The sequence below is a fragment of the Tamandua tetradactyla genome, chromosome 7 (genome assembly GCF_023851605.1).
Source record: "Tamandua tetradactyla isolate mTamTet1 chromosome 7, mTamTet1.pri, whole genome shotgun sequence".
NCBI classification, from domain to species: Eukaryota; Metazoa; Chordata; class Mammalia; order Pilosa; family Myrmecophagidae; genus Tamandua; species Tamandua tetradactyla.
The window spans coordinates 60796800-60818859 of NC_135333.1; the positions used below are offsets into that span (position 1 = coordinate 60796800).

Sequence of the window (22060 nt, forward strand, 5' to 3'; positions counted from 1 at the left end):
TATCTTGTGCCACTCTTAAAAGAGTTTTTCTAAATTGTTTCCCTTTTTAAACAACAAAAATATGGACAGCTTAAAAGTCTCAAGAAATATCCTGCGAAAGGAACAGAAGTTTAGATAACTTACAATGGGAAAGGGACAGGCAACACTGGCAAAATCTAATATTTGAAATAAGCAAACTAAGACAAATGTCCTAGAATAATAATGGAAAGCATTTCCAGAATTTGAAACATATTAAATAAGAGTGGCTACATAAAGAGATAAAAGAAAAATGATATGCAAATCTGCTTAGAATAGTTAAATATCTTTTTTTTAATACATTCATGTTGCTAGGAATATCACTGTTTTCTATGGCTATCAAAAGAATTCAACATTTTTTTTTAATAGCTCAGATGCAGCTTCATCCAGTGTTTTAACATAATTACATTACAATTAGATAGTATTGTGCTGTCCTTTTTGAGTTTTTGTATCTAGTTCTGTTGCACAGTCTGTAACCCTTCAGCTCCAATTACCCATCGTCTTACCCTGTTTCTAACTCCTGATGGTCTCTGTTACCAATGACATATTCCAAGTTTATTCTCTAATGTCGGTTCACATCAGTGGGACCATACAGTATTTGTCCTTTAGTTTTTGGCTAGACTCACTCAGCATAATGTTCTCTAGGTCCATCCATGTTATTACATGCTTCATAAGTTTATTCTGTCTTAAAGCTACATAATATTCCATCGTATGTATATACCACAGTTTGTTTAGCCACTCCTCTGTTGATGGACATTTTGGCTGTTTCCATCTCTTTGCAATTGTAAATAATGCTGCTATAAACATTGGTGTGCAAATGTCTGTTTGTGTCTTTGCCCTTAAGTCCTCTGAGCAGATACCTAGCAATGGTATTGCCGGGTCGTATGGCAATTCTATATTCAGTTTTTTGAGGAACCGCCAAACTGCCTTCCACAGTGGTTGCACCATTTGACATTCCCACCAACAGTGGATAAGTCTGCGTCTTTCTCCGCATCCTCTCCAGCACTTGTCATTTTTTGTTTTGTTGATAATGGCCATTCTGGTGGGTGTGTGATGATATCTCATTGTGGTTTTGATTTGCATTTCTCTAATGGCCAGGGACATTGAGCATTTCTTCATGTGTCTTTTGGCCATTTGTATTTCCTCTTCTGAGAGGTGTCTGTTCAAGTCTTTTTCCCATTTTGTAATTGGGTTGGCTGTCTTTTTGTTGTTGAGTTGAACAATCTCTTTATAAATTCTGGATACTAGACCTTTATCCGATATGTCGTTTCCAAATACTGTCTCCCATTGTGTAGGCTGTCTTTCTACTTTCTTGATGAAGTTCTTTGATGTACAAAAGTGTTTAATTTTGAGGAGCTCCCATTTATTTATTTCTTTCTTCAGTGCTCTTGCTTTAGGTTTAAGGTCCATAAAACTGCCTCCAATTGTAAGTTTCATAAGATATCTCCCTACATTTTCCTCTAACTGTTTTATGGTCTTAGACCTAATTTTTAGATCTTTGATCCATTTTGAGTTAACTTTTGTATAGGGTGTGAGATACGGGTCTTCTTTCATTCTTTTGCATATGGATATCCAGTTCTCTAGGCACCATTTATTGAAGAGACTGTTCTGTCCCAGGTGAATTGGCTTGACTGCCTTATCAAAGATCAAATGTCCACAGATGAGAGGGTCTATATGTGAGCACTCTATTCGATTCCATTGGTTGATATATCTATCTTTATGCCAATACCATGCTGTTTTGACCACTGTGGCTTCATAATATGCCTTAAAGTCCGGCAGCGTGAGACCTCCAGCTTCGTTTTTTTTCCTCAAGATACTTTTAGCAAGAATTCAACATTTTAAAGTCCCTATTTCTTCCATCTTCAAGGGGCAATGCTATTAAATAGTATTAAAATATCCAGTAAATCCAACAACAGGCCTAGAAACAGCTGATTCAACTTTAAAAGTTAACATGAACTTCAGAAAGTTACTTCAAAATTATTAACACATATTCTATTTGTCCAAAGAAAGGGAAAAAGCATTACAGCTTATATCACAGGAATGAAAACCACATATACTGTATTCTTACAGGTAGATATTTTATTCCTGAAAAGCTTAAAATATTTGATCACATTTTTACACTGTTACCATTTAACAATAGGGGGAACACAGTATTCTAAATTTACAGATAATAAGAGAAACCTATCACAGCAAAGTAAGTTTTCTGAGGCCCATCAGTCAGATGGTGGCCAGCACCGGCAACTGTGGTGGACATGTGCCTTTTTGTGGTTCCCTGGCATTGAACCCAATTTCCTCTCCATGGCGAATTCTCTACTGTGTTAGCCTTGGTTGGTAAGAGAATATGCCTCCCCTGCTACAACAAAAGCTGAAGTAAGTCAGACATTTCCGCTCCTCATCCCTGAAACCTAGGTATATGTATGTAATCTAGGCTCAGCCAAGTCAAAGGCTTCCACATAGGATTTGGAATCTAGAGAGACATTTAAAGATAATTCATGGAGAAAATGGTAGGAGTTCAGCAGCAGCTATGGTGAAGATCCAGTAGTACTGTCTTAACTATTCTATTCTTGTGACCTGACTATGCCTGAGAGTCCACGGCCTAGTCTTCCGTCGTTCTGGCCTATTTCCAAAGCCTGCTTCTCCCGCTTTCTTATTCATTCTGTGTGCTATCCAATAACCTTTCCATAAGTTAATTAGAGTCTACTTAAGTTAGCTAGAGCCAGTTTGTGGTTGTGCTGTTTACAATCAAAACCTAACCAGGGGCGGTGCGACAGTGGCTTGGTGGTAGAGTTCTCACCTGCCATGATGGAAATCCAGGTTCGATTCCCAGTGCCTGCCCATCTAAAAAAAAACCTAACTGGTACAGGGGCCAAGACAGGAACCTAATTTTCTTAAAACTACTAAGGCAGTTCCCCATCAATTATAACACACTACTTTTATATGAGGTTTAATAGACTAAATTTATAGTTTAGAAAAACCTAACTATACATCAACTGAAACAGAAGACAATGCCTTCTGATCATTTTTTTTTATTCATTCAAACATTTCTTTAAAAAAAAGTTGATTGTGATGATAAAAAAATATTTATTTCTTCTAGCCTATGTTCTGGAGCAGCTAGAATGAAAAATCTGAGATGATGGCATGGTATAGCCCATGATAAACTCTGGGCTCTGTCCTATAACTACTTGTTGAAGAGTGCTTTGAAAACTATTGCTTTTTTTCCTTCTTTGCTTTGTATGTATATTATAGAATACAATTTAAAAAAAATTTTTAATAAAATTAGAAACATTTCTTCAGGTATAAGGCCCTCTATAGGTATTAGGCACCAAGATAAATGTTATAAATTACCTGCCCTCCAGAATTTAGAACTGAGTAGAGGAAAACAAACTATATAAACAAATAAGAACAATAAAGTTCTATGATACAAGTCAGTATCCATGAGGGAGAGAGAAGAGAAACCCAAAAGAGGAATCAGGCAAGTCTCTCTGGGGAAGGGAAAAAAGAAAGTAGAAATCAGAAAAGGCTTTATAAAGTAAACCTGAGTTTATAAAGTAAAACTTGAGTCAATTTTGAAAGAGGAATAGTTGGTTCACTAATTTCAGTAGTTGGGGAATGAGGCAAGGATGAATTTTAGACATAAAGACATCTAAGAAAAGTTCACAGAAGCATTTTGAAACAGCTGAAGCACTACAAAAACTGAGGAGTTCGGCACGGCTAGATCATAAGAAATAAGGGGGATGAGGGGCTTAGCAAGAGTAAGCAGCAGTCCCCCTACCGGTGTGCTCTGTATACTAGAGCATGCTAGGGAGTTTGAGATTTATCCTGCAGGCCAGGATTATTTTAACCATGCTCAAGAACAGGCATCTATGAACCCCTAAAGCTGTATGAAAATTCTATGTGCGTAAGCATTTTTCTGGAGAGAAAGTCACTCCATTTCTTTCATTAGATTCTCAAAATGGTTCATGATGCAAATCAGGTTAAAAACTACTGTAGAGAGCCATAAGAAGTCATCAGGAACAACTGAAGGGTTTTAAGCAAGGGAGGCACATCAGCAGATTACATTTTAGAGAAATCATCCTGGAGGCAGTATGGAAGTTTGGAAGACAGGCAAGGAGATAAGTCATAACAATAGAAAATTCTAAATAAGATTTTTTGGGAGGCCTAAACTTGAGCAGGAACACTGGAAAGGAAAGGGTGATGGATAAGAAAAGTATTCAGAGGAGATTCAAAGATTTGCAACTAACTCAGTGAAAGACTAACGTAGACAGTTGTATGGAAAGTGAAGCTACATTTCTCAAACAAGAGAACACAGGAAGAGTTTCTTTGGGGAAAAGGATAGGTTACACGTTCATTTCGGGGCATACTGAATGTTCAAGTACCTATGAGTTTCCCAAGTGGAGATGTAAATAAGCAACTGGACATACAGGTCTTAAACTCAGGAAAGAGCTCTGCACTTAAGATGCAAAAGTGTAAATATTCTGCACAGATCTAAGGGAATAAAATTACTTCAGAAAAGTGGATGTAACAGTAATTTTCAATGGGAAAGGGAACTTCAGAGGGAAAAGGAGTAATATAGTTTGAGAAAGCATATTCAACAAAGTTTTCTGTTTTTGTTTTTAGGTGTATGGTCCGGGATTCAAACCTAGGTCTCCCACATGGAATGCAAGCATTGTACCACTGAACCACCTGTGCACCCACAACATACAGTTTTATACTTGAAAAAGGAAAAACTACCTTTTTTTTTCAGACAACAAAACATGAAAAGTAACGTTCAGAAATCTTCAATCTTCTTTTTATCAATGGTGGGGAAACAAGGGGGAAGAAAAACCACCCCCGTTCCCTGTTACGAAAATAGGAGGCAGGAAAATTTCTATCTACCAAAAGGGGACACAGTTTCAAAAAAAAAAGAGAGAGAAATACCAATCTGATGGGAAAAAAAAAAGCAACACCACCAGCAAATTAGAACTCAAGGCAACACTAACATTTAAGGGGTAACTAAAAAAATGAAAAGCTAGCAGAGAAGACTTCTTATCTTCTTATCCAGACAAGACTTCTTATCTTCAGAGAGGTACGAAGAAAAGTATGAAGGAGTCACAGAAGCCAGGGGAAACATCCCAATAAGAAAATAATGAACAAATGTGTCATACTGAAATGTGTGTAACAACATTCCTGAATACCCAAAATAACCTTAAGAAAGGACAAAGTTGGAGGACTCAAAACTACAGTAACCAAAACAGTGTGGTCCTCGCAGAAGTATTGGTATATGGACCAAAGGAGAATAGAGCACCTGGAAATAAACCCATATATTTATGGCCAACTCAATTTCAACAAGAGTGCCAAATCCATCCAAAGGGGAAAGAATAGTCTCTTAAACAAACAGTGCTGGCACAATGGGATTTCCACATACAAAAGAATGAAATTGGACCACAATAACATATGTACTCAAATTAAATGCACAAATAGATTATGGGAAAGACAAAAACAAACACACAAAAAAGAAAAACATATCAAGGACCGAAACATAAAAGCTAAAAGCAGAAAACTCTTAGGAAAAAAAGCACCAGAATAAATCTTAATGAAGTTGGATATTTGGCAATGCATTCTTAGCAATGACACCAAAAACACAAGCAACGAAAGAAAAAAATAACAAGCACAGGAAGAAAAAAATAGAAAAACTGGACTTCACCGAAATTAAAACTTGTGCACCATGGGATATTATCAAGAAAGTGAAAAAACAATCTATAGAACTGTAGAACACAGTTACAAGTTATATATCTGATAAGGGTCTAGTCTTCAGCATTTAGGAACTCCTGGTGTGGTGTAAGGGTAGTTCAGTGGTAGAAGTCTCGCCTGCCATGCAGGAGATCTGGGTTGATTTCTGGACCATGCACCTCCCAAAATAAAAAATAAAAAAAAGAACTCCTAAAACTCAACAACCAAACGACAAACAACCCATTTTAAAAAGGGCAAAGGACTCAAACAGGTATTTCTTCAAAGAAGATACACAAATGGCCAAAAGGCACATAAAAGATGTTCAACACCCTTAGGAAAACGCAAATCAAAACCATCATGAGATACCACTGCACACCCATTAGAATAGCTATTATTGAAAAAAACAGAAAATAACAAAAGTTGACGATGTTGCAGAGAAAAAAACTCTTGTACATCGCTGGTGAGAATCTAAAATGGTGCAGCTCACTGGTGTTTCTGGCGGCAGTGTTCGTGAACCACAATGAATGGAGGTGGCCTAAGCGTGCAAAGACTAAGGAATGGAAGGAGGAACTATGGTATATATATACTAGGGACTACTGGAAGGAATGAAGTTGTGAGGCATGCAACTAGATGAATGAACCTTGAGAGCTGTATGTTGCATGAAATGTCAGGAACAAAAAGACAAATATCATGCCTCAATCAAATGGACTATCTACAATATAAAAATTCAGTGAACTAAAGTCGAGAGCATGGGTTATCAGACTGGGACTTATAGTAAAGTTTCTTAGATTGTAAGCTCTTACAGCAATCACAGATAATCAAGAGGTATAACTGTTAATTCTAAATTCTGAGATGCTGAGCAATTTGTAGTTAACATGGTCTTTCCCAGAAACTTCAGGTATATATGTGACACCTGAGACTCAGAGTTAGAGCTATGAAGCTATGAAAGACAGCAGTATCCCATACAGGAACTGTTTAAAAAGTGGTCAGACATCAAGTAGAGATATGAATGAAGCTGATTTGGACAGGACTAAGATACATTAGAACACTGGATAAAGGATGATACCCATATTTTAAAACTTCAACTTCTGTGTGAGAACAAAGCTAAAGATGTTTATTTGGTGCAAAATTTATATATTTTGGGTAGTGCATTTCCTAATTTAATTTGTATGATCAGTTTAGTTCACACCATAAGTACATGGAATCTTGAATAGGGCATGAGATTTTGTTGGTTGGTTCAGGTTAGTGTGATGCCCCAATATATTTCAGAGTGATTTGGACAGTGAATAAAGAAATACTTGCAAAGTCCCCTTGAGGGAATGGGGAGAAAGGAGGAAATATTCAATTTCTCCATTTGGAGAATTACTGACATTCTAGCAAGCAGTGGGGACAACCAAATCAATAGGCTGAGCCCTCGATCTTGGGGTTCACCCTATGAAACTAAACCCCGCAAAGAATAAGCTAAGCATAATTAAAATTAGGCCTAAGAGTCACCCCCAGAGAATCTCTTTTGTGGCTGAGACCTAAGCCAACATGGCAAGAGAACTCACTGCCCTCCCCCTCTCTATGTGGGACATGACTTCCAGGGGTGTATCTCCCTGGCAATGTGGGACAGAAATCCCAGGATAAGCTCGGACCCAGCATCAAGGGATGGAGAAAACCTTCTTGACCAAAAGGGAGAAGAAAGAAATAAGAAGAAGTAAAGTGTCAGTGGCTGAGAGATATCAAACAGAGTTGAGAGATTCTCCTGGAGGTTATTCTTATGCATTATATAGATGTCCCCTTTTTAGTTTAATTGGAGTGGCTAGAGGGAAGTACTTGAAACTATAGATCTGTGTTCCAGTAGTCTTGTTTCTTGAAGATGACTGCATGAAGATATAACATTTACAATGTGACTTTACGATTGAAAACCTTGCGTCTGATGCTTCCTTTATCTAGGGCATGGACAGATTAGTAAAACACATGGATAAAAAATAAATAATAGGGGGCGGGCCACGGTGGCTCAGCAGGCAAGAATGCTCGCCTGCCATGCCAGAGGACCTGGGTTCGATTCCCGGTGCCAGGAATATAAATAAATAAATAATAGGGGGAACAAAGGTTAGAGTACTATGGGTAGATGAAAATACTAGTTCTCAATGAGGGAGGGGTAAGGGATATAGTACGTATGATTTTTTTCTTTTTATTTCTTTTTCTGGAGTGATGCGAATGTTCTAAAACATGATCATGGTGATGAATATACAACTATGTGATGATATTGTGAGTCACTGATTACACATCATTATGGAATGTTTGCTTGTATTTGTATGTTGTTTACAAATAAAAAACATTTTAATTGTTCTCTAACTTGTTATATTTACACTTCTTAGATTTATAAAAAAAACCATATTCCTGAAGGCACTTTGAGCCATATCCTCCACCCAGATGCCACAGACTAAATCTAGTTCACCAAGTTTCCAAATTTGATTCTTAGCCAAATGCTCTCCAAGTTTTCTTACAGCTCTTCAAATTTTCTTACAAAACTCAACTGCCTAATTATAAATGTAGCCTTAATTATGAATTCCACAATTTTCCATCTTCCATATTCATCATCCCACTTGCAAAACAGTCTTGGCTCTAGTATACATGTTAATATCCATATATTTGATGATTTATTGTAATATATTCATTCCTCAACAATCCACAGTAATGAAGATAATACAAATTTAAATCATTTAAGCTTTAGAATATATTTCTGAGATTTCTTTTATTTTTTATTTTTTTGCATGGGCAGGCACCAGGAATCAAACCCGGGTCTCCAGCATGGCAGGAGAAAACTCTGCCTGCTGAGCCACAGTGGCCTGCCCCACTGCTAAGATTTTAAATGAGTGTTTAGCATTCTAGTTATAAATAAAGCAGACCTAAATATACTGGATCTGAGTATAAAATAAAATAGCCATCCAATTTCTAATTTAGCTTGAGCTTCCAGCTGTATTACAAAGGGGCAGCTCATTCAGGCCTATGGTTAGATGGTACAGACAGATCACAGGACCACTTAATATGTTTGTATTAAATTATACGAGAGAGGCATTGCCAAATATAAACCCCAAAGCACTACTACACTGTCATGTATTCTAAGGGTTTTCTGGGATTAGAAGGCATCCACTTCCTTTACAACATTCTGCAGTACCTAATTTGCATCTGGCATGATGGGCTCTTGTATTTCTAACAAATACTAAAAATAAATTAGATCTGTGTTACACTTCCATTTCCAAAACACTTTTCCGTGTGTTGTCACAGGAATCCTCTATGCTAAAAAGAAAAAGGTAAAAGTCTCAATTTTATAGATGGAGAAACAAAAATAGACTATTTATTTGTACAAAATCATACAGCTAGTTAGTGCAACGTTGAGTTAGCTACATTCTCTTCATTTCCTAACCCTTGGCCCTTAACTGCATTTAGTCAGCACATGCTCACTGCATGGCAGGCAGCAATGTAGGAAAGAGGGATGCAGAGGTAGAAAGTTCTAACATTTGCTTTTCAGTAAACCTAGAAGTGTTCTAAAAACTAGTCTATTAAAAAAAGTACACTAATAACAGCAGGAAGAAATAGTAGAAAAATAAAATGGTTTTTCCTTATATCCATTGGTAGGTTATCTAATACCAGAGACCTAAAGAACAAAAAGAAGCAAATCTGTCAATTTTGAGAATGGATCTGGGGTAAAAAAGAAGACAGACTGGACGGAAGGTAAATGTGATCAAGGGACTATCATCCTGAGCTTTTCTGGAAGCAAGGGACAACACTTCAGGTCCATTCTACTATTGCCTCTTCAACACAGGAAGAGTATATTTTGGACCTAAAAGACACACATTCTTGTAAAAACCTTCTTTTTCACTCTTTAAATTACACCTAATAGAACTTTTTAGAATTCAAATTAGGTGCAAGTTTTCTTGATATCAAGAAGTGTTTAAATAAATGACCTTAAATATAAAAGCTGAAATCTTCATAATTCAAAGAAACCTACTGAATACCTCTGTGACCCATCTGTTTCTTTCCCTGCCACACACCTTTAGTTTGTTCCTCTATTAAGCTGCACACAGGTGTCAGCCAGACATTCTGAGCAAGCTTAGGTGACTTAATTCTGTATTTATATATCAACTTGGTGGCATCTCTGAAACCAGCAGTAAATAAACAGCCATGATTCTTCAATAACAAACATATTATCTATACTTTATAACAAAGGGTTTGCTTTTATTTTTTAATCAAATTTCTATTATGTACACCAGTGCAAATTCCAGAATTTTAGCACTAACAGCACTGCAGAAGTTAAGCACATTTTATGAACTATAACCAGAAAGTATGCAGAAGCTATTGAATTCTACAATAAACTCTTATGAAAAACAAATCTGCAGCAACATCAAAGTCTTTTGTAGTTTCCCAAATCTGTATGATCACAATCACCTAGGATGCTTGTTATAAATAGAAATTCCTAGTACCTACCTCTGACTAATTTAGAAGACCATACCTACAATGTATCCTTTAATGCCACAGAACCATAACAAACACTCGTTAAAATTTAAGTTTTAATGATATTTTTTCAGCAGCCTATTTTCTTTCCATTTAAGTAAAATTACAGTGTAATAAGATTGTTAAATACTCTAGCAAAAGAGAGTTGAACATGTCTATAATCCCAGTTTTTGGAGAAAAATAAAAATCCACAGATAACTCAATCAAAAATCAAAACTCTGGAATTTTAAACATTAACAAGCAAAACTTTTTGATTACTAAACATCTAATCTCAAGGCTCACTGGTGGTTTCAGTAGAAAATAGTTTCAAAAGTTCCACAAATTAACATGAAATCCAACAACTAAATTTTCAAATCCATGTTTTATTAAGTTACCACAGAATTTTAAAACTTTCTCCAAAAAAAAGTTTAAATAAAATAATCCTAACAAAAATTCCAAAACTGTAAAAAAGTCACCCCACCCAACTCAGAAATGCAACTGAACAAGATGTCATTTTTAAAACTCTAAGTACTCGAGGCAAAAACCAAGAACTCTAGCATGGACTATGCCTTCCAACTGAAACATGCCTAACTGAAACACTCCAGTTCAATCCTGTATAAAGAGCAGCCTAAAAATATTTTAACTCAGCAGTTGGCAATTGCAGAAAAATTACTTACAGAAGAATGCCTCACATTCACCCTTTCCCCATAAACTTACAAGCACAAAATCTGACTTTTGCAGTAATTAGGCTTTCTATATATGATAGATAAACTTATGTAAAGGGAGACATTAAAATCCAGTTAACTGGGCAGGCCACTGTGGCTCTCAGCAGGCAGAGTTCTAGCCTGCCATGCCGGAGACCCGAGTTGGTTTCCCCGTTCCCCGTGCTTGCCCATATAAAAAAATTTTTTTTCAGTTAACTTTTGCACTCCTAATTATGTACCAGAGAGAAATGAAAACACAAGTCTACCCTAAAACTCGTAAGTGAATGTTCATAACAGCCAAAACGCAGAAATAACCTAAATGTCCATCAATTGTTGAATTGATGACAAAATGTGATGTATTCATACAATGGAATATTATTCAGTCATAAAAGCAAATGCAGTACTGAGACATGCTACAATATGGATGAACCTTGAAGATATTTATGCTAAATAAAAGAAGCCAGCCACAAAAGTCAACAAATATTCTATGATTCCATTTATACAAAACGTCCAGAATATGCAAATCCATTGAGACAAAATCCTGGGAGGGGGGAGGAGAGGGCACAGCAGAGAAGGGGATCCGTAGAGGGTTTCTTTTGGGGGTGAAGAAAATGTTCTAAAACTGATTATCATGATGGCTGCACAACTCTGTGAATATACTATAGACCACTGAATTGTACAATTGGTAGATTGTATGGCATGTTAATTATATCTCAGTAAAGCGGTTACTACTCGGAAAACAAGCCTCCCCCAACTCTGTAATATGTATTAAACAAGAACTCTTGGTGACCATTTATTTGTAGTAAGAAACAAATGAAAATGAAGATTGAAAAACAACAGATTAAAAAGCAGTAGGGTGGGTACTTAGTGGTTCAAATTTTACTATGTCTACACAATTAGTATTGTTGCAAATCACTTGCCCTAAAAATCCTGTGTAGAAATTTAATATTTATTAATTGATATGCTAGTGAGCACTGCCTTTCTTTACAAAGCCGGTCGGACTCACCCTAATACATCCTTCGAGTGAATTAAACTATTCGGGTACAATCTTCGGTAAGAAAATAACTCATTTGAATAAAAAAATTATAATCAGACTAGTCCTTGACCGTTCGGAATAGAGGATCGTCAAAACCTTTTACGGCTTAAACATTTTCAAGTTGAACGTATAACTGTGCAGGGTACATTCAGCCAATCGTGTATATGAAATATAAGCAGTTGATCATGTACACAAACACTTGCTTGGGGAGAGGGGTTTTAAAAAAGGTAGCTCAAGGGTGTGGCAACGTATTCAAGGTCACACAAGTCAGGGCAGAGATCAACACTCCAGTTTACACCTAACTTCCAGGGGGAAACCTAGTGTCAATTTCGCAAAATGACTTTTTATTTATTTTGCTTTAGATCATAAAGCCAAAACGGGGGGGGCGGGGGTTGGTACTGTAACTCGATTCGAAACTTCTACATAGAGGCAGTGAGACAGCTATTCTGGATAAACAAACACTTGTGCGGGGAGTGGTTAAGAGCTAAACAAAGCTACTATCAGTCAAGAGCTTGTGAACAACTGCCCAAATCCGTCCTAGGCTAAAACCCCAACTCGAAAAGCCAAGGAGTCCTCCCTCACAGCCGGTTATGAAGGAAAGAAACTTATCCTCTTCACGGAATGTTGGGTAAGGAGGCAGGTTATACTGGGGGAAAAAATGTATCAGAAGAGCAGTGAATTAAGAATTAAAAATCTGGGATTTTTAACAATCTATGGACGATTCGACTGGGAAGGACAAGTGATCTATAATCATTCCACGTGAATCGCATTAGAACCTTTTCCGAAACCAAAAAGATGTTCACATTCCCCAATCTGGTTCACATGGAAACGGAAACGGGTTTTCCATGTGAAAATACTTGCGAGGAAGAAGGGCAGAATAAAGAACGGGCCGAGTTCCCAAACCTCAGAAAGAATAAAGAACGCGCCGAGTTCCTAACCGTCAGAAAGAAGCTCCGTTCAACAAGCGTCCGCTGGGGGCCACCCTGGACAGATCCCGATATAATGAAACGAATTCCTTAGCTTCGCGAACCTTCGGGCCAAGGGTATAGGTCGCGCACACACATACTCACACAAACTCTCACGCGTCGCCGGGACCACTGGGTAGCCGGTGGATCGATACAGTCTCTGGGACCTTTCCTTTTCACCAGCTCTGCCTGCCCGGAACCCCACTCCCCTCACCTGGCCCTGGCCCCTGCCCCAGAAGAGCTGAAAGAAGCGGTGGCGGCAGCAGTTGCTTCCGACAGGGTCCTGCAACTGTGGTGTCTGCTTCAACCCGCGGCCTAATCTACCGCCGCCGCCATGATGGAGGGTGAGATCACCCCCAGCGCGCTTGCGTCACCGCCGGCTTCAGGGCTGCCGGGAACGTGGGCGTTTCCTTCTCTTCTGCGGAAGGACTGACCAGTGAAGGCTGGAGGTCTCTTCGCGCAGACGTGACCCGATAGAGCAGACCCTGCTCAGCGCGCCGCTGCCTGGAGCCGCTTACAGTTGTGGTCCCTGGGGTTGCGGCGTGTCTCTTTCTAAGTTATTTCCGGACATAGATGGCTTGGAGAAAGTGGAGTGAAAATACTGACCACCCTTTTGTGGTGTGGGAAGATGTTGGCTTTTCCGAGAAAGGAGTATTGCCGTATCCTCAGAATATGTTCAATTCTACAAATACGTAATTAGCTTCAAGTGTGTGCAAAGGAGCGGGTTAGATCCGTGTAGAGACGGGTGTTGTGGGGTTCGTACACATTTTAGGGGGGAAACAGTCCTAAAAGTTTGGGAAACATCTGGGAATATGGAAGTGAGGTGGGGTAGAGAGAGCATTTTAGGCAGAGGAAGCGTCCTGGTCAGAGGCACGCTGGCGATAAAACAAACCTTCTATAGTAATCCATTTTGAATACTGTAGGAGAAAGGAGGAAGTTAGGGCTGGAATGGAATCTTGTGTTCTCGGCCCCTAAGGGCAATCCATGAAATATTAGGTGTGCTTAATTGCTGGTTGTTTGCTTGAATCCAAGCATCCTTTGCGGGAGAACTTGTAGGTACTGTAAGAGAGGATGTAACAATTAAACCATGCTTTAGGGAAGTCAGTTTGCAGGCGAAGTACCTGGAATGAATTTAAATAAGGAGAAAGTTGAAGATAAGGAGTTGGTAGGCTGTTGAAAGGAGGTGATGAAAGCCTTGTAGGGAATGACTGCCAATGTGGGCAGAGTTTCCTTTTGGAGTAATGTAAAATTGATTGTGGTGATTATTACATAACTCTGTGAATATACCAAAAACTTGAGTTGCAGTATATGAGTTATATCTTAATAACCTTTAAAAAAATGATTTAAATCTGAACGGTGTGGAATAATAGAAACAAAAAGTGGTGGGAGCATGTGTCATTGGAGGCTATCATTGGACTGATTAAAAATGGTGGTGTTTGTTAGTCAAGATGTAATGGAGAGGCTGGAGGGAACTGCCTAAAAATGTAGAGCTGTATTCCAGTAGCCTTGTTTATTGAAGATGATTGTATAATGATATAACTTTCACAGTGTGACTGATTGTAAAAACCTTGTGTCTGATGCTCCTTTTATCTACCTTCTCAACAGATGAGTAAAACATATGGAATAAAAATAAATAATATGGGAACAAATGTTAAACAGATTGAAATGCTAGTGATCAATGAAAGGGAGGGGTGGGGGAGTATGGTATATATGAATTTTTTTTCTGTTGTCTTTTTATTTCTTTTTCTGAATTGATGCAAATGTTCTAAGAAATGATCATGATGATGAATATGCAACTATGTGATGATATTGTGAATTACTGATTATATATATGTAGAATGGAATGACCATATGTTAAGAATGTTTGTTTCTTATCATTTTCTTTAAAAATTTAAAAATTAATTTAAAAAATAAAAAAAGAAATGGTGGTGTCCAGGAGGCTGGGAATGGGGCTGCTAGTTGTATACGGAGAAGAACTGAAAGTGTAGGCAGGAATGGACATTTGCACAATGGTGTTTATGGCTGCAGTGTTCCCATTTGCAATGGATAGAGGAGGCTTAAGGGTACTGTGCTGGTTTGAAATGATGCATGTACCCTAGAAAAGCCATGTTTTAATCCTAATACCTATTTTGTAAAAGTAGCCGTTTCTTCTAATCCCTATTCAGTATTGTATGTTTGAAACTGTAATTAGATTATCTCCCTGGAGATGTGATTTAACTAAGAGTGGTTTTTAAACTGGATTAGCTGGAGGCATGTCTCCACCCATTTGGGTGGGTCTTGATTAGTTTCTGAAATCCTATAAAAGAGGAAACATTTTGGAGAATGAGAGAGATTCAGAGAGAGCAGAGCAGAATGACATAGCCACAAGAAGCAGAGTCCACCAGCCAGCGACCTTTGGAGATGAAGAAGGAAAATGCCTCCCGGGGAGCATCATGAAACAGGAAGCCAGAAGAGGAAGCTAGCAGATGACACCGTGTTCGCCATGTGCCTTTCTACTTGAGAGAGAAACCCTGACTGTGTTCATCATGTGCCTTCTTACTTGAGAGAGAGACCCTGAACTTCATCGGCCTTCTTGAACCAAGGTATCCTTCTCTGGATGCCTTAGATTGGACATTTCTATAGACTTCTTTTAATTGGGACATTTTCTCTGCCTTAGAACTGTAAACTAGCAATTTATTAAATCCCCCCTTTCTTAAAAGCCATTCCATTTCTGGTACATTGCATTCTGGTAGCTAGCAACCTAGAACAATAATCCTTTCAAACTGGCACAGTCATCAAAAACAAGGGAGGGGGTGCAAGCATAGGTTAGTGGTAGAATTCTCGCCTGTCATGCGGGAGGCGGGCATTCAATTCTTGGTCCATGCACTTCCCAAAAAACAAGCAAAAACAAACAAAAATTCAACAAATGGTGCTGCAATAATGGGCTACTCTCATGGAAAAATGATGAAACGTGACCCTGTTGTACAGCATACAAAACAACAAGGGAAGTAAGTAAGTCCTTACTGGATGTGCACAGAGTCAATAAGTAGATCAGGATTTTGAGAAGAAAAAAAATTTATTTAGCAAAAGCTAGCCTCACGAAGGTAGAAGGGTAGTCCTCAAATCTCTCTCACCCAACTGGATAAACTTTGCATTTTATAGCATTCAAAGGCAGGCAGACAGGTTTTGGATAATGAGAAGGCCATCTGAATGAGGAGGTCAGAGACATTCTAATTACTTAGTATGGACAGAGTAATTACCGTCTTAGGCTACTGTGCGTCTCAGGCAGGCAGAATCTGGCTAGAATTGACTTGGTTCAGCAAGATAGTTTAGGAATTAGAGGTGTTTAGTTTGGAGTTGGCTCATATTAATCAGTAAGAGGCTATTTGCAAGGAAACCCAACTTAAGGGGGCTGTTTGCAAGGGCACCTGGCTTTAGGGTTACAAAATAAGATAAGGGGTTAATCACGAATTGTCTTCTTATTGCCCAGTTACAGGGTGCAGTTTCAAAACATAGCAGCAGCAAAACAAAGCATCTGGGTTCAGTGAGTGTATTATTTATTAGGTAAAGTTTTCTCCTAGGTTAACTTTCTTTTTAACTGCATGTCTTTGTGGTTAAAGCCAATTATGGCTGGTCTGATTGAAGTCGTTAAAAACAAGAAATTATCTAAAGAGTGTGTAGGTGGAGATTTTGGAGATTGGAGAAAAGAGAGATGGAAACTTTTACAACTGTGTCAATGAGGGAGCTGTTTCGGAGAGTGGAGAGTGGATGGGCGGAGCTGGGGGTGGGGGTGGAACACGGGCCATGAAAGACTGGTCAGGTTCTATTACCCTGTCATAGCCAAGAGCAGCCTAAGGAGACAATTCAATGTAATGTGGTATACTGGATGGGATCCTGGAACAGAAAAGAGACGTTGAATTTAAACCAAGGAAATCTAAATAAACCATGAGCTTTAATAATGCATCAACATTGGTTCGTGAATTGTGACACTGTACCATGAGATGTAAAATGTTAATAATAGGGGAAACTGTCTGGCTGCTTGCGGAGCTGGTTGGTACACGGGAATTCTCTAGCTCCTCAGCTTTTCTGTAATCTATAAATCTAAAACTTTTTTAAAAATAAAATCTGTTAATAAAATATTGATGAATTTGCTCGCATAAAAACAAGGTCAAGTAAAATTATAATAAAGTCTGGTTTGGATATAAATAAAATAATCAAACTAAAAAAAAATGCAAGGGCTCTGAGGCTGGAGAAATCCAAAAGGCCCGACTAATTTCAGATCAGGAACTCCTTATCTTCTTTCTCTTAACAAACAGCAGGCATGTCAAGAGAGGAGCATAGGTGAAATCATCCAGCGACCAAGAGCACTCAAGGGCGGGGCGACTTGCGCATGCGCCCAACCAGGGTAGGGCGGGGTTAGGGCGGGACTTCCCCGGGCTCCTCTCTTCCTATTGGCTAACACGTGCGTGGAGGCTTGACAGAGCCGTCCCCTGGCAGGAACCGGAACCCCGGATTATAAAGCAAAGGGAGACCAGCCCTGCGTCGGGTTTTGTTCTTCGATTCTTCCACCGTCTTTTTCAAATCTAACTTGATACTCCTCCACTGGGCTAGCAACTTTCGCCATGGCCCTCAGCGATGCTGACGTGCAAAAGCAGGTGAGGGGAAGCCGCGGCGTCGGTCCCGTGGGTGGTGGGCGAGTTCCTTGGGCCAAGCCCTGATGCCAGAGGAAGGTTCCTTACCCGAAGTTCCCGGGTCCTAGTGGTCTGTCCTGGGAGGGTGATAAGCTGACAGGTATCATTCCGCAGCTCATGTGACTGCTGCGAGTCTTGCTCACTGCCCTCTTGCTTGCTCGCGGTCGTGTGAGCGCGCTGGCTCTTTGACGCGGATTTCGGCAGTCCCTGTTTTCCAAGGGTCTGGCTGTAATCGACGGGGCAGAGATCAGTGCAGTGATCGAAAACAGATTCTTCATCACTTGATTTTTAATCCTGAGGGAAGGGCTCACGGTGTATGAAAGAAAAGAAATAGTATTGAGGGAAGAAAGCTGCTTCTAGTGTTGTTTTGACGTCATTTATTTGGTCTTGGAGGAGTCTCATAATGAATTGCAGTGGCTTGTGGCCCACTAGGCCGAATGCTAATATTTATCAAATCCGGTAACTCCTCTTTTTCTTAGGCTATGAACCTCAAAGCCTACCAGTGTTTGGCACAAAGTAGATGAGCCAGAGGTTGTGGAGAGTTAATTCTTATGGAAGTCGTGGACCTACATTAATTTTGCAAGTGTATAAGCAGCCCTGGGAAACTTGTTTTATTAAAAAAAGAAATACCTTCAAAATAGTGGACATTAGGAATGTTGTAATGCCAAAGTCTTTGAGAGGGATTAATTTTATTGATGGAGCTATAACTAACCTGAGGAAAAGAGGTTTCATTTATCCATCATTACATATAGTAGTTATAGTGACAATAGGGTTTTCAGAAGAGGAAGTTTAAGGCTGCTGTTTAATCACCCCATAGTTTAGAGAACTAAACCCACTTCTTTTCGAAGTACTAGGAAAATTCTCTGACTAAAGTGCACTGACTTATGAATCTTCTTAGATGAGCAATGAGGTGAATGTTTTTTTCCTTGGATGTTGCCATTTCCTTGAAAATGTCTCTTCATTTTATTTTTAACATAGCACGCACTAAGAAGAGTGGAGTGTTTTGTTTTAACTGTTCTAGTGCTGACCACAAAAGGAAAATCAGGGTAACAAAAGCATCGATGTAAGACCTTAAGAAATCTTACAGTATTTTTACAAAGCAGAGGGTTTTTTTTAATTAATTTTTTTATTTTTTAAAAAATACCAAAAAACACCAAACAAATGCAAACATTCGTAACTTTTGATCATTCCATTCTACATATATATCAGTAATTCACAATATCATCACATAGTTGCATATTCATCATCATGATCATTTCTTGGAACATTTGCATCTATTCAGAAAAAGAAATAATAAGAAAACAGAAAAAAATTCATACATACCATACCTCCCACCCCTCCCCTCACCGATCACCAGCATGTCACTAAATTTATTTTAGCATTTGTTCCCCCTATTATTCATCTTTATTCCATGTTTTACTCATCTGTTGATAAGGTAGATAAAAGGAGCATCAGACACAAGGTTTTTGCATTCACACAGTCACATTGTGAAAGCTATATCATTATTCAGTCATCTTCAAGGAACATGGCTACTGGAACACAGCTCCACATTTTCAGGCAGTTCCTTCCAGCCTGTCCACTACATCTTGACTAACACGGTGATATCTATTTAATGCATAAGAATAAGCTCCAGGATAACCTCTTGACTCTGTTTAGAATCTCTTAGCCATTGACACTTATTTTGTCTCATTTCACTCTTCCCCCTTTTGGTCAAGAAGGTTTTCTCAATCCCCTGATGCTGAGTCTCAGCTCATTCCAGGATTTCTGTCCCACGTTGCCAGGAAGGTCCACACCCCTGGGGGTCATGTCCCACGTAGACAGGAGGAGGGTGGTGAGTTTGCTTGTTGTGTTGGCTGGAGGGAGACCCCACATCTGAGCAACAGATGAGGTTCTCTTGGGGGTGACTCTTAGGCCTAATTTTAGGTAGGCTTGACCTATCCTTTGTGGGGTTAAGTTTCATATGAACAAACCCCAAGATTAGGGGCTCAGCCTATAGCTTTCATAGTCCACACTGCTTGTGAGAATATCAAGAATTCAACTTGGGGAAGTTGAAATTTCCCCCTTTCTCACCATTTGCCGAAGGGGACTTTGCAGATACTTTTTTATTCTCTGTTCAGATCACTGTGGGATTTATCGGGGCATCACTCTGGACAAACCAACAGAATCTCATGTCCTACTCAAGGTTCCATGTACTTATGGTGTTCAATTAAGCTGTCTACATAAGTTATATTAGGAGAGGGCAGAGGGTTTTTAAAAAACATATAACATCACTGCTTTTGATGTTAAATATAGGAAAAATTTGATGCAGTGGAAAGGTACGATACACTCCACATACTCTAGTTTTCACAATTTTAGATGAAAGAAAGAAGAAATCCTATATTTTGCCTGCACTATTAGAACATTAAGCTCCTTGAAGGCAGTAGGTTTATTTTTCTCACTGTATTCCCAGCAGTGAGAGGGCAAACACAAAGCACATAAAAATATTTGTGAGTATTCGCTTTATTGTGTGCATAGTATAGTTATATAGTTCATGAAATTTTCAGAGGAATCTCACCCCCCAAAACTTAAGTGCTGGAATAGCAGGAAAAAAAAATTTGTTTTGTTTTGTTTTTTTATAGCCAGATTTTTCTGCCTTAGAGTTAGAAGTTAAATGCCCTAAAGGGGTTGGATATTTCTATGCTTGTCACTCCTAAAGAGAGAATATAATCACGTTGACTGTAAACAGGCTCTGCTGGTCTAGTCAAATCTGGTAGCAGAGGGTCCAGTATAAATGATAAGGCAGTTTGAATCAGGGCTTGCCTTTAGAGGCCAGACCAGTCTTTTATAAACATCTGTTTTGATAATTATATAAAGCTAAAATTCCAGACTAAGTTCAGTGAGGCTTCAAGCTGGAGACACCACTCCCACCTCCCCAGCCCCCAGATGTGTTGGGAGTAATCCTTTCAGCAAGGTCACAGTAATTTTCCATAAATGTAGATTTGGAATAGGTATCTCCAGTATTTTAGAGCTTGAGTTTTTTCTTTTAAATATTTTATCTATAAAAATAGGTTCTGATCAACATAATTATTTTGGATCTTTGAGAATAGGGTAGCTCTTAAGAAATTTGATGAAAGAATAAATCTGTCCCTTCTAAAACCATACTATATGTTTTCTTAACTCACTTTCTTTTAACTTTTTATTTTGAAGTAATTTGAAACATATAGGACAGTGGCAAAAATATTAAAAATCAGTAAGGCGAACTTCAGTGTCCTCTATCCAGATACCTAGATTTACCAATAACATTTTGCCACATTTGTTATAGCACTCTGTTTCTCTCTCTCTCTCTCTTTATGTTTATCTGTTTTCTAAACATTTGAAGAGTAGATTACACACATCATTGCATACATATTGTGTTCAAGGATAAGCACAATATTTCCACATGTATTTCCTAAGAAAATGATACTCACTTTTGTAAATCTCACTTAAGTATCTTTATCAGGTTCAAGAAATTTAACATTAATAGAAAGCTTACCAGTCTGTATTCCAATTTTTTTCAGATATCCCCATAATATACTTTTGGGCATTTTTAGCTCCATTATCAGATCCAGTCCAGGATCATATATTACATTTAGTTGTCATTGTCCCTTTAGTCTCTCTCTCTGTCTCTCATTTTTTATTTCAAAGCATAAATTTTTCCTTCTTAACCATTTCTAAGCATACAATTCATTGGTATTAATCACATTCACAATGTTGTGCTACTGTCACCACCTTAACTCATATTTATACACCTGTATGCACCTTAACTCATATTTATACACCTGTATGTACCTTCATTCACAAATATTTATCGAGTACCTATTGTTGTCATGGTTGTTCTATGTTCTGTGCCTACAGTGATATTAAAGACAGAGAAATCCCTCTACTCATGAGAGAATTAATAACTACAATTAATTAATAACCTAAAAGGCCTATGAATTTTTGTGATTAGTATTTTTTTTTCTGGATTTATCTCTCCTTCCAGGTGAAGTGCCTTATGAAATGGAATTATCATTTGCTACTAAAGACAATTAATATTCTAAATTGGATCAATCACTACAAGCTCCATTCACAAGCCTTCAGTGGACTTTATTTTCCAGTTGACACCAAGGATCTAAAACCCTTTAACATAGCATTTAAGACCCTTCACAATCAAGCTCCACATTCCTTTTTTTCCTAGCTTTGTTGAGGAGAGGAACAAGTAAACAGTTTTAAATCTGTTTAGATGCTATGAGAGAAGAGGTTCAGGGTGCCCTAAGTGCACATAAGTGGAGTTTAGGAATGATTTCCTGAAGAAAATAATTTTTAAGCAAGCTGAAGCCCAAGAAGCTAGCTAGGTTTTCTGAATGATTTTTCTATAAACTTGCAGCTTCTCTAATAACAACAATATAAGGAAGTCAGCTAAATGAAGAGGAGGAGGAAAAAGTTCCAAGTAGAAGGAAGGAACAGCATGTTTGAAATCTT

The 22060-nt window shown here is 38.4% G+C and overlaps 2 protein-coding genes across 6 annotated transcripts in view; one reads left to right on the forward strand and one right to left on the reverse strand.

Annotated features, from left to right (window-relative positions):
• Positions 1 to 13294, reverse strand: part of BCL2L13 (BCL2 like 13) — a 123357-nt gene extending 110063 nt beyond the window's left edge. For 2 of the 5 annotated variants that reach the window (XM_077169558.1, XM_077169561.1), the window contains exon 1: positions 13126 to 13294. The gene's annotated coding sequence lies outside the window, so the exon portion shown is untranslated. The other 3 variants (XM_077169555.1, XM_077169556.1, XM_077169557.1) reach the window with 3 other exon arrangements.
• A 4073-nt stretch (positions 13295 to 17367) lies between these two features.
• Positions 17368 to 22060, forward strand: part of ATP6V1E1 (ATPase H+ transporting V1 subunit E1) — a 51314-nt gene continuing 46621 nt past the window's right edge. Inside the window, exon 1 of the mRNA XM_077169580.1 lies at positions 17368 to 17545. Coding sequence (XP_077025695.1) covers positions 17513 to 17545 — 33 coding nt within the window. The 5' untranslated portion in view covers positions 17368 to 17512. The remainder of the gene's footprint in view (positions 17546 to 22060) is intronic.